Source organism: Corvus kubaryi, unplaced genomic scaffold (assembly GCF_017639235.1).
Source record: "Corvus kubaryi isolate FWS band 111438036 unplaced genomic scaffold, C.kubaryi_AGA036_p1.0 68, whole genome shotgun sequence".
In the NCBI taxonomy this organism is placed as follows: Eukaryota; Metazoa; Chordata; class Aves; order Passeriformes; family Corvidae; genus Corvus; species Corvus kubaryi.
The window spans coordinates 16,676,923-16,690,918 of NW_024582056.1; the positions used below are offsets into that span (position 1 = coordinate 16,676,923).

Here is a 13,996-nt window from a genome sequence, read left to right on the forward strand (position 1 = left end):
CTTGAAGATGCCATACCCAAAAATTATTAGAATAGAATGCAGTTACTGTTATAACTGGTAGCTCAGTGGCCCTTCTCTCCCACCAATAATCTGTCCAGTGACTATGCAACATTCACAAATCATTAAATTTCATGGTTTACTTATAAAGCACTCACTTGTAGCATATTAAGAATGATGGATCCTTTGGGTCCCATCTTCCTATCATTCACAAGCATCAAAAAAGATTTGTCACTCCGTGGGCCACAGAATTGCTAATTTCTGATTAAACTGGCAGTCCTGTCCTAGCCCTTAGTACTTACAGCTGGTACTTATGACTTGAAGCAAATAAAGTTTCTTTTCCTGTAAATCCTATACTTTGCCACTGAAAGATTCATCAAGAAAGGTTCTGTCCAATTTGCTATGTAAGATAGTTGTTTTCCATGTTTTAACTAGCAATGTATTATGCATTCCTCAAGCAGTTTCTCTGAAGTTCTCAAGGCAGTGGAACTGCATACACAAAATAGCATTTTATACCTAACTTTAGTTGCTGCTGATATAGAGAGTATTCATATATTTTTGCCATTAATATTTTACTTGCAAAATCAATTTGGAAATTACCACACAACAGTTAAGCATCCCTGAGAATAACTCTGCAGAGTGTATAAAATACTGCATTAAATCCAAAGCTATTTTTTAAACCTATCTTGACTTGCACTGCCGCTGACTGATCAGTCAGCTCTTTAGGTAGGTTGCTTTGATTGAAAAGCCTTTTTTTGCCAAGGCAGAACTCTCTCACTGCCTGTGTTCCTGAAAACTTTTGGTCCCTTTTGACTACTACCATATGGCATAGTTGTATTGTTGTCATCCACTGCAGAGTATTTTACTTAAAATTTTGGAAGGAGTGCTCTGATGGTGTTTGCTGCCACCTTGAGTTCTACCTCGTTAATGGTGAAGTCTGCACAGTTGACAGGAAAAACCACTTGGTACGAATGGTGTTACATAAAAAGCCTAAATAAATACCACTTCAGGCATTACAGAAATATATCCTGCTTTGAGGTCTAAAATAAAAGTGAGAATCCATACTACAAATACATCTCAAGCAACTCTGCTCTGGTGGCTTTCGGTGTTTGCTTGTTTTGGTGGGGATCAGGGAATGGACACCATTCCCACACAAAGAATTATGATTACCTCATGCACGATGCCAGAAATAAAATACCAAAAAGTTAGTCCCTGTGTAGGTAGCTTTTGCTTTCAAGATAAAAAGAAATTTTTAGAGAGAGAGAGAGTGTAGGAAAGCTTGGAACAATTACATTAGCTGTCAGCTGAAAATATTACTGCCTAAACCTCATATTTTAGAGTGGGAATTATTTGAACTGAAAAACCTGTGGGTTTTATTTTCCTCAATTTCTTTCTGTAAATGAGAATAGGCTTTTGTGAAAAATGTTTTAGTATCTGTGTTTTATTCCATGGTGCTCTCCAGGAACAAAAGTAGCACAGGAAGTTGTAGACTCCTCCTGTCTTGTGTGCTATAAACTATCTTTCCCTTCCTTAAAAAATTAATATAGTCACAGATTTTAAAATGCCATTGTTCTATGGTTTTCAGGACCAACTATTATCCATTCACACCTTACTTAGGTCAACTAAGTTGGCAGAACAAGACTGGCAGAAGACAGAAAATATGCCTCCAGCTGGCAGTTTTTAAAACCTGCAGCAGTTCAAAGAAGCTGAGAGGCTGATGTATGAAAGAGAAGCACTCAAGGCACAAAGATGAAAGATAAAAGTCTTCTATGCTTTAATGTGCATTAGAAATTGAAAAATACAAGTTTCCACTGTGCTGCTGTATGAGAGCATTATTATTGACATACATTTACCTAGGATGATTGCAGTATATCCCAGGGAGTTGAAATGCAACTCACAGCAAAGGAAAAAAAAAAAATCCAGAGACTATGCAGTGTAATTTCCCCTAGAATTTTAATTGAAACTGATTTTATTGCTTTTTTATAGGAAATAGCTGTTTGGTTGGGTTCATAAACGAAAGGATGGAATGACTCTAGTATTTAAAGGAAACAGCTAGGGAGATTTTTTATTTTGTATAATTAAGGGCCAAAAAGCAAGTACAACCCATTGGAATGCATTTTTCTGTCATGATTAAGAACACTATACTATCTTATTAAAAAAGTTATTCAGAAAAATTTTTACCAATTCAACAAAGAACTTATGTATAACATGACAAAACTATAGTGTTATCAAGCACAAAAATCCAAGTTCATATTTCTTTTAAAAAAGAAAGACTGGAAAAAAATTCTTTCTGATCCAATCCAAAAACCTTAAGGAAATGCCCAGACTCTGTATAATTTCTAATTCAGGTTGTAATTTTAAGTATGGTATAACTAATAAAGCCCAAAAGCACTTTTAAAAAAATTATAGCTTATGTAACTTCTCATGTCATTCACATTAGAGTTCTTCTGCACATTATTTCTTTGCAGAGGTTATTTTCTACAGCACTATCATGCATTCTAATGTTTTATGTATCAGAGAATAATGTAAAGGTCTCTCCTCTGCTGACTCCAAACCTTGTTAATGTTATATATCCATATTTGATGAGATTTAAAAAAGTCTAAATTATATTATCCTACTTCCTGTAAATCTGAAACTCCAAATAACTCATTTTACATTTCTACTCCAAGAAGCAAATATCTTCTTGCTGAATGCCATGTTAAAAAGTTCTGACTGTACTTAATTCAGACTGAATTAGCTGCTGGGCTTTAATAGCAATACTGACTGGTTTTGTTTGTTCTTACAGAGACATTATTGGGCATAACTGCAGCAAATCTCTAAGACCACAGGGTCCTCCTAATCATGTACTCATACCTGTATGCAAATTAACTTGATCAAGATTTCACACAGTGCAAGGACTTCAAAAGTCTTAGAGATTTAAAAGCCTAGGCAAGTTTTCATTTTTATCTGAACACAAGGAAATACCACAATCTTCCATAAAGAACAAATGTAAGTATTGTAGGTTTCTTTGGAATAAATGTGAAAGCAAATGGAAGTAAGATTGTAAAAACTGACATATTTCGTCACAATAAAGAAATTTACCAGGGATAGAAGCTTGTACAGATGAGTTTTCTATATATAGCAATTCCACCAGATGCAATCCCAATCATAAGATCTAGATTATGGAGATCCTGAAAAATAAAAATACTGTAAGAACAGAGATGTAGTTTGTGTCATTTACATTTATCTACTAATAAGTTTATTTTCAAGCTTTCTATACTTAAATTGCAACGCTTGAGGAAAAAATTCAGTGACATTTTTGAGTATTGATTTTCATGCATGTCTTTCCTTTGATGTTATCTATTACATATTCTAAATATTATTCATTCATTAAAACAAGTTGTAATGTTCATCCTACTACCCTGGATATTCCTTAGGTCTGTATCAAGAGTAAAATTGCAAGTCTAGCCTTATTCATTTCAGGAAAGAAGTTGAAGTACTTCCCAAGATTAGTCAGGTAAATGTCACAGAATTTTGGGAACTCAACAAAAATTCCCTAATTATAAGCATTTTAAAAAGAGAGAGGAAATAATTCCTTACTTTTTCCTAAAAAGTCTTACCAAGAAAGAGTGCACAGAAGGTGATCACAATTTTGCATATGAGAGTATGTTGGAGAAATACACGTGTACATGAATATTTGATATGCTAAATGAAATCCATTATTAACAAAATCAAAAGCTGTGCATTATCTTAACACATGCAACTGTGAAAAAGAAATCATAAATTTACAATCCTTTCTAAGTATTGAGATACTCAAGAGGAAATACATTCTTCCATATAAACAAACATTGAGTTAAAAAAAACCAAAAAGGCAGGGAGGAGGATGCTGGATGGTCATTGTGAGCCTAAACCCAGACTGATGTTAGAGAAGCTAGAAATCTTGACTTCCCGTTTCTTAAGATCAATACATACTAATATGTTATTACACAGATTTCTAAACAGAGCTAAATGCATACATAAATCCACATGTAAGTAGAATCCACTGTTTAAAATACCAGGTTTGACTCAAAGGCAGTTTCAGACTCTTTTTTTAAAGGACAGCCAGTGATACCAGACTCTTTTAAAGCCTTCAGTAGCACAGTTGCTCCTCTAGATGGTACTCTGGGCTCAATTAATAGATAGCTTTCCTCCATGTCCAATCCCAATTTCTTTATATTAATAAGGTGTAGTAAAAACGGAACAGGTAGTACATGCTCTGACAATAGTGTGGAAAACCTACAATAAATCCTTTAAGAATAGTTTAATAGAAGTGAAATACAAGCACATGAATTAGTGAAGTCCAACCTAATTTGCAAAGCGTAATACAGGAATCCAGAATTGACATCCCTTTATTTTAAGAACATTGAGGTATTCAGGAGATTAACTGCATGTAATTTAGCTTTTTCTGCCATGATATGGCCAACCTAAAGCAGAAAATTGTATTATTAGCACTTGGAACTTATTCCAGGTTCCTCCTTTTAAAACTCAATACTGGGAACTAAAAACAGCTTGAAGAGTAAAGGCTGAAAATCGACATGATTAAGCAGAAATAAGGGATTATCTAAACACTTGATAGGGATTAATTAGCCTAAACTACTCTATTTTCTCCAGAAGCTTTGTCAGAACAAAGTTCATTCCTCACCCTTCACTTCACCAGTCCAAACCACTAATCTCCCATGTTACTTGTTACTATGAATTCTCTTGTGTTAAGACTAAGAAACACAAAACCGAGATGTTGGAAGAGCATAAAGAGAGGGTGTCTTATATGAAATATGATACTGATGCGCAGTTATCTCCCTTTCAAAACATCTATGCTGTTAAATTGAACAGCTAAGAAATAACATGCATATATTTATAAAAAAAAAAAACAGGTAACATGAAAAATATAATAATAAAAAAGTTGCAAAGATAAAAAATTATCATGCCAGGCACCTAGCTAGTTAAGAACTGATTCACATTTGATTTAATTTACAATTACCATCTTGATTTTTGTAGATATGGAAATAATATTGATTCAACAAATTTCCTATCTTCAACTCTCTGAGTAAAAATGAAAGATGAGTTAACAGCTGATAAATTATTGAGCAGATGGGATAGTGGTCCAGAGTCAAAAGGAGATTAGGAATTCAAGAAATATCAATATAGTTTTAAGATATTGAATTCACTCTCCTGAGTCTCCTAACACCATTGCATTTTTTAATATTTTAGCGGTTCAGATTTTTCATCAGAAAAAAAGCAGAAGTGTCTGCAGATGAAAACTGAGCTCAGATCAAAGTTGCGTGTTTAGCAAGTTGCTAAAAAGAAAGTTCACCTATGTCAAATATTTAACTTTGCATCATAAAACAAAAAAATTAAGGAAACTATATATACATCTGCTCTTCAAGAAACATTACCCAAAAGTATCAAACTCTCAACCACCAGTACAGGAGTACCAGCTTCTTTGGGCCATTAGTATAAAAGCCAGGTGTTACCTGGTTCTTCTGCCATACACAATCTAAGAGGAACAAGATCATCAGAATCCACAGAGATAAAGCCTTTCACAGAGACACAGTTTAATTAGTCCCTGATAAATCTGTTCAAGGCACTGGGATGTGACAAAACTGGAAGGATGATCTAAAAGCAGTACTGAGTAGAGGGAGGATATCAGGAGGCACTGTAAACATCCCTGCCAAAGCAGGGGCATGACAGAGTAGCCTCTGTGAAGAAGCATCTTGTAACCTTCACTGCAAATTTCTCACAGGCCTCCAGGAGCAAAACCAACAATACCATGTCGGCTGAGAGGTTTGCCTCATGGAATTCAACCCAAACAATGACTTGTAACTGATGTTTTGGAGGTACAAAACTTCAGAGACAACCAACTACACCCCTACTAACAACTCCCCTTCTCAGCTTCTGGTCATTTACAGCTAGAGGATTTCCTGGTTTAGAAGCTTCTTTTATGTTTAATGGACTCCAGTGACTGCCTAACTGCTCCTGATAGCTATTTCACCTTGGGCATCCATTAAAATAGCAGTAATGCTTACAGTTCAGCTGCAGCCTTACAGACAAAATTCCTGTACTTAAACCTGTCTCTTTCTGGGTAGACTGAAGATCCTTAAATCTTTTATTACCAAAGCAAAAAAAAGAGTAAAAAAAATTGTTGGCTATTCACATCCTCCATGCTGTTCACCTGCTACAGAAGGCTTTTCCTTAAAACATTTATGATTGTTATCCTTCTATGTACTTTTCTTTTTCCATTACCCACTTTGAGATAAGGAAGGGAGACAAAGAATGAAGTTCAACATTCAAATGATATCAAAACTCAGTTTGAAAGGTAGCATGATATTTTCTGGTTTGCTTTCTATTTCCTTCCTAGCAGCTTCTAAATGTACAGATGTCTAATTCAACTTCTGGAAAAGACAGATCACTTCTAATATTTCATCCTTCAAAAAAACTGAATTGCAATAAAGCTATTATTTTGAATTGAAACAGTAGCAAGATGCAGTGAAATTTCATTTTGCTGAAAATGTCTGAATCTAGTCTACCTTCACTACTTGGCACTGGTATGACCACTACTGACATCCTGCATGCAGTTCAGTGCCCTGCAGCTCAGGGAGGATAATGGAAACTGGAAGAGCTTTCAGAAACAGCATCCCATTAATATTAAGAGACTAGACACATAGTGGAAGTCTTAGCACTCAAGCTGGCTTATCAAAATACTAGGCTATAATAGAAGTTAAAAGGCAAACATCCAATCAAGCTAAGTGCATACAGTGAAATCTCAAGTGTAAATGTAAGAGCTTCTTCAATAAAGTAGAAAGGAGACAGATGACCCCATGGACAGACAGTGTACCTATACAAAGTCAGATTTAATAGGATAATTTCCTTTCCTTTCCACTTTTCTCCATTCTTAAAAAAAAAGCCTCTACCTTTTGAGCACTACATCTCATGAATATGAATGTAATTACAGTGGCTTCATATAGAAGTATTTTAGGAATCCTAGAAATCCAATGCAACACTCACTTTTTTGTGGCAGCATAAAGAAAAACAAGAAGAAAATATCATGCTGAAAGGAAGCAAATTACTCATTCTATTTCTTCCTTATCATTAAAGAAATTTAAGAATTTTTCATTATAACTCTCAGTTTCAGATTATTAACAAAACTGGGAAAAATGTTAAAACTAGAAGTCATCTTCACCTAGGAAATCAATTACCTGTAGTACACTTCCCTTAGTTTTTACACGACAAGCCTTATGCCAAAACAATTTACTATTGCATAGAAGCACAAATGGTAATTTGCACACTAGGATGCAAATAAAAAGGCATTTTGGGGATTGACTTCAGATGAATAATGTAGTAAAAAAATTAAATAGCAGTAGCCAGAGAAATACTAGGACATGTTTCTTATCAATGCACACCCTGTATCTAAAAGATTTCAAATACATTTTTAGTGGTCATCTCTCAAGCTGTTAAATACTTCTCAGATTTAGCTTGGAATCAGGGAATACAGGAATTTAAACAAAAAGAAATCAAAAACCCTCTATATTCTTAACATTTAAGAAATGAGCGCTAGAAATTCAGAGAAATTAAACACTTAAAACACCTGCCAACTAATAGCACTAAACAGAGCATTCACTTTCATTCATACTAAGACACTCAGAAACCTTAGAAAAATTATTAAGTAAAATATATTGCAATAATTAAAGAGTTTATCTTAAAAATACATTGTTACACTTTTGAGGAGCTCTAGGTTATTTGGTTGAAATTCCAGCACCTATGTTACACAGAAGTTATTGGAAAATTACCCACCTCTAATTAAAAATAAAATGTGATAAAGTCAATACATAAATACTATTTTTTTTTACTGCTATTAACTCACATTAAAAAAAAAATTACTTTCCAAGGGAAAAATTACAATGTAAACATACTCTACCACTGTGCAATTCCACTCCATAGAATTCAAGTGTTCGTGCTATATTTATATAGCAGGATTCTGCTTCAGATTGCTTGAGGCCGCTAAAAGAAGGGGAAAAATAATAAATTTGAACCACAGACAAGTCAAAAATAAAAGATACTATATTATATTTATTCCAAATGCATAAAACTAGAAGAATGCCACAGTCCAGTGTCTGAGAAATAACCCCACATTCATTAAGTAGTGCCACGAATTCTCTACTGGTGAAAGCCCTGCTCAGTACTCTCAAAAAATTAAGTGAATTATACACAATTTTATTACCTTAGCCATTCTGGACTAGCTCTTTTTAGAAAAATCTTTTTTATCTGTTATGTTCAAAGGGATGAGGAAACTATTCCCCTATAAAATCTTACTTTATAGTAAGAAGCTGTATCTATAAATATTCTGTATTTCATAGTCTCTCAGAAGGAAATCATTTAGAAGAAAGATTAGAAGCATGAATGTACTAATAAAATAAAGGGGAGAGAGCAGATTAAAAGTTAAAGTTATGAAACTCACCAAGGAAAAGCCATCCAAGTTAACTAACCTACAATCTCTAAGTCCTAAAACACGTTTTTTGTCCTGCAGCTAAGACATACAAGAATTTGACTTTCTTGTCTTCAAGAAAGCTTCTCCAAGTGCATGTAAAAACAACTCTTTGCTAGGTGAGCTTCCAAAACAACATGCATAAAATTACATTAATCAAATGCAATTTAGGTGCAGCCTGCAAAAAGCTAACATAACATTGAGTTATGTTAAGAATTCCAGCATCTATTGCTTTCAATTAATATCCCTCCTTTTAAATGCAAAGCCATCAAAATACTATGCTGTGAAACAGCCATTCTAGGAAATACTACATCATGCTCCAGAAAACTGAAAGCTACCTTGAACTAGAAAGCCATGGTCAGTGTGGCTTGAGGATGTCATAATATTGGCAACAAAAGAGCAAAGACAAAAAAAAAGAGCAGTTTGTCACAATCCTGAGCTAAAGTGGTTTCTCAGATCTACACATACACTGACTACTGTCACCTGACAAACTTTAATAGATCTTATATCTTTAACTGTGTCAGAAAATTACAAAAGCAAACCAATGCAAAATGGCCATTTTGTTATATAACAGGATGCTGAATATATTTGCAAGAATACATTACTGTCATTTTAAAAAATTCCATCAAGTACTTTGTTCAGAAATTCTGCTGCACACCAACAGGATATGCCTGCAAATTTTAATTCTCAACTTGCATACTCCATCTACACCAGACCTTGTGTCTTGAAGGGCCAGAAAATATCACAGCACAGACTTAGGTTTTTTCACTTACTGTTGTTACACCCTCCTACTCAATTAGAGGTGAAATGAAACCTTCATGTCCCCAAGCAGATGATAATCACTCAGTGAGATACACAGGCAAGAGGAAACTGGTCTTGCTTCCAATTTTTATAGTTGTTGATACCCAAAGACTAAAGAACCTCATCTTAAATATAAGCATTCTATTTAGTTTCAAATGCATCCTATTCAAACGACAGCTGGATGTAGCAAGCACTATGAAAACTTTACCAATCTGGACAATATCTGCATCCTAAGATCTCAGGCTGCTTATGTGACTAAGCAAAACACAGCAGGAAAACCACATTAAAACCAATTACATACAGAAAAATCCCCCTATAGATTTAGGGACGAACATAGAAGGAAAATTTCTGAAGATATACCAGCTCAATATGACAATAGTTGCTTTCTTAACAGCTACATACTGAGCTAAACTGGTTAGTGTGATGTGGACTTGTTCAGAGAATACTTCCTCAGATTTTGCAAACCAACATAAAACCTAGGTAACAGAAACCTTGCACTGAGTTACAAAACATAACAACACAAGACATAACATCACTTCTCAATTCTGTATTTCAGCAATTCAAGCCTTTTTCTTTTCCTGTGTGAAAGTTTCCCAAAGGATAGACACTAAAGAACGAAAAAAGAATAGATGCTTATAGAGTTGGCTTCAAAACCCTGTAATCTAAGAATACTGATTTCAAAGCTATTATAATTTACAGATAACCTACATGGTTTACAGCAAATATTATTTACTCCAGATTAGCAGAACTCTCATTCCAAAGCAACAATGTTCTCTCAATGGGTGAAAAAGTAAATTCTTCCTTTCTATCTTTCCTTCCCAGCAGCTCTGGTGAACACCAGAACCATTCTTGTCAAGTATGTTCTTGGCACTGATCTAGTCAAATTCATGTCCCAGACATAAGTATTCCCTATGAATTCTAAAGGAGTATGCAGGAAATACTTCCAGGACAAAAAATAATTTGTCTGCCTCTCCTTGCACTCTGAAGTAAATTTGCCTTAAGGGCCAAGTTTCAAAAAAGGTGTTAAAACAATAAAGAAACACTTTTTCCAGTCCAATCTACTCAGTATTTTTATTCAGACCTTCAATTACCAACACCTCTGATAATTCCAATACAGAAGTTAAACTTCTCAGTCATCAAGGCTTCACTCTACCAAAGACACTCAATGAAAGCATTGATTTCACTGAAAGGACCCAGAGAAGAAAGAAGCCTTTCCAACAGACCCCACCACATCTTAGTCGGGACCAATTGTGACTTCTGATCTTTCCTCTGCAGGACATAACCAGTTTTATATCTCCTGTTACCACAGCACTAAATACATGAGCTCAAACCAGCCACTCCAAGACTCTTCAGAAACTTCCCTCAGTGGTCTCCAAGATGACTACTTCCTAAAGACAAGCAGATTTCTTCACTCCTGTCTAAAAGTCCCCCTCAAAAAACTACTGAGCCTACCGGAAACTGCAAATTAATTCAGAAGGAGTAGAGGCATCAGCTATTGTGTCCAAACATGAACTGTTTGGATAGCAGTCCAGATTAGTACCTCCAACAGAAAGGACAGCTGGAGTCCAGAGTTCAGTGGTTATCTTCTTTTGCCCCATAAATGACAATGCATGCTCTCAACTGTGAGGGAACACATGTGAAGTTCAGAACTACTCACTACACCCACTAGCAGTAAAGAAAATAGAGGGAAAAGTAAGAGTATTGAGAAAAAAAACAGCTGAGGGACATTAGGAAGAGATGAAAATGGAAATATTTCAGGGTATAAATCAAAGAAACTAAGACAGTGGGGAATTAGCTCTGCTGCAGTTAACATACAAACAGAGAAAACAAGTCTACAGAGATTTGGATTTCATTTGCTCGCAGACAATTTCTTAGATTGGCATATTTGCATTCAGCTTGCAAGTATCTGATCAACACCACTAATTCCAAAGCTGCAGTCTTACAAGAGACAAATCAGCAGGGTCAGAAAAAATAATTAGCAGCACACTGACTGGAATATTCTGTTACAGCCTTCATATTACACTCAGGAGAAGGGAGCGATAGCACAAAGTTCATTGAGGTGTTTTATGGTTATGGTGTTTATTGGAGTTTTTTTCCACATATATAGACAAAAAAAAATTACAGAATTTGAAAAATGATCAAATGTCCTTCACCCAGAAAACCCCTCAAACATCTAGTATAGTGATTGTTGCCTTTAACAATGTATAAGGCTAACTGATCTACTGGAGGTTATAACTAGAAATTTATTTAAATGTTTCAGCACATTAGCATCATACTCTGAATATAATTAATCTAGCACCTCTATGCTAAATCCAACTATTTCATTTAACAGAAGCTATATGAAATACAACTGGCTGTTGTAATGAAAGTACTAAGAACTTGAGTCTTCCTTTTGACATCTTTTCTTTCTTTAAAAGCTCAAGAGGTGAGAGAGAACTAAAAGTTCATGTTACCTGTGTTGCTCATGTAGCGTTTCTACTTTGGTAAGAAAATCTTTGTTCTGCTCCGGTATAAAGTTGTAATTTGACAGATATCCTGAACAATGCACTGAAGCATTATAGTCTCCAAGTTGTGCTGTTAAGAAACAAGAAACACATATACAAAGTTTTCATAGTTAATTGGATTGTTGTTTAGAAGAAATTCCTTCTCGTTAAAACATGGACACATATGGGGCAATGCAGGAATTACCAATTATTTCCCAACATACACAGGGAACTGTATGACACCAGTGAAGTAAGATTTTTTCCAAAATACACTAACCGTAACTATAATCTCAGGTACTGAATGACTCAGTACTCTATTTAGCTACTTATATAGCCCCTCTTTTGCACCATAAGCTGTAACAGCACCAGACAGACATCACGTGCTGAGCCAGCACAGACGTGCAGTACTGTAACATCAGAGAACACCAAATTGCTTCAGTAAGAGATGGCAAATGAAATCAATTTGACACATTTACTTGACTATAACATATTAGAAGTCTTCAAAAAGACCTGTCACTTAAAAAGCATCTCCTCTTCACAAATTCAGGTGGAAATCACTTTACTACCAACTATGGCACTGTCCTAGAAATTCAGCTCTGAATTACTTAACAGAACATGTGAAATAACTGCTGATTTACAGATAATATTATCAAGCTGCTACAAAAGGTAAATAACTATAACCTGTACTAGTCTTCTTTTTTGTAAGGAGCATGAAATAGTGAATATAAAGCCTTAAAGTTTTCCAGAAGTTATTGGTATGGCTTGCAAATGAACACAAAAGAAGGTAACTGATAGGCTGCAAACAACTCAGCATAGAAAGCCCCTCAGGTAAATCAAAGTTCAAGAGCGCACTTTTAGGATATACTATCATTAATACTACCAATATTTTCCAGAAAATATAAAGCAAAAGTAAAAAAGAGATATTTAAATGATTCAAGTTGAGGGGCAGGAGAGGCACATCAGAAATAACTTACATCTGCAGTAATTATGTAGGATCTGTAATGCAGGGGATAACTAATATTCGCCACATATATTCAAACAGCGTGATTTATATGGCCCAGAAAATGGAACTACTATGATACAAAACAATTCCCAGGCAAATGCAGTCAAAAGCTAATATTGTTGCACAATTAATTGTTTGCACCAAGAGAAATATTTAAATAAAAAAGGGAAGGATAAAGAGTAACCAATTTACCTTGAATGCAGATGTTCTTGCATGCTTAGTTCTTTCTTTTCAAAGGTAGCATGAACTTTAAATTAGTTAGCAAAATGGCAGGCAAAGGACTAAATATTTACCATTAAAACCAAAACACATATTTGAACATTACTGTCAAATTATCTGAAGAAGAATACAGTAACAAGAAAGAGAAAAACCAAACCAAAACAAACAAAAAAGAAACAAAACCAAGCCAGAAGATGCAGAAGTATCACAAGACACTGAAATAATTTTTAGGAATATCCATATATTAACAAAAGCCCAAGCCTGCCAAGGCTAAGACAAAAGCAACAATGATAAAAGCAAAAATTGGGAACCTCTAGAACTAAGTAGAATGCTAATAACAGTGTAAAATAAACCCCACAATTTCACAGATTATAGTAGTTGATTGAGGATCCTTTCCTTTGCAAACCATTAACATAACCCATCTTTTCTATGAAACAATCGACATCATCACAGTTTGTTGCAGCCAGTTTGAATTCCAATTTTGCCAATGGGAAAAGACCAGATTGCCAGGAATAAGGTAACGTAATTTTCTACTTCAATTTTCTTTGCAATAGGAAAAGATATTTTTACTGTAATTTTACCTTCTCTAAAGAGGACAACTGTTATTCCTTCATACATTTTGAGGTATAGTCTTCTTTCTAATCTTCGAAATAGGCTACTCTGGCTTTTTTTCCCCTATTCCTCCTAGCTACCTGAGGCCATGCCAACAAGGGGAGCAATTTAGCTTCACCAAGTCCCTAGCCAGCTGTTACAGTAGAAGAGAAACATCTTGCAAGAATAATGATCTTAGGTAAGATTTAATTATCCAAGTAGGAAAAAAAGTTAGGACATATCAAGATGTTGGCAAGAATAATAACCCATGACGCTTCTATCTCTTTGGTGGATTTCTCCAGAAGAGAAGGGCAGGAAATATTAAAGACCTACTTCTAAACTGAGTTTCTCCTGACATAGTTTCTGCTCTGATGACAAGTCAGCAGATACTGACTCAATGAAGAT

General features: G+C 34.9%; 1 protein-coding gene across 4 annotated transcripts in view; it reads right to left on the reverse strand.

The window, feature by feature from the left end:
- Positions 1-13,996, reverse strand: part of PTPN3 (protein tyrosine phosphatase non-receptor type 3) — a 164,300-nt gene that overhangs the window by 57,025 nt on the left and 93,279 nt on the right. For 3 of the 4 annotated variants that reach the window (XM_042048709.1, XM_042048710.1, XM_042048711.1), the window contains exons 8-10: positions 11,749-11,869; positions 7,923-8,010; positions 3,079-3,167 (exon numbers count right to left, since the gene is read on the reverse strand). In XM_042048709.1, the coding sequence (XP_041904643.1) occupies positions 3,079-3,167; positions 7,923-8,010; positions 11,749-11,869 (298 nt within the window). The remainder of the gene's footprint in view (positions 1-3,078; positions 3,168-7,922; positions 8,011-11,748; positions 11,870-13,996) is intronic. The other variant, XM_042048713.1, reaches the window with a different exon arrangement.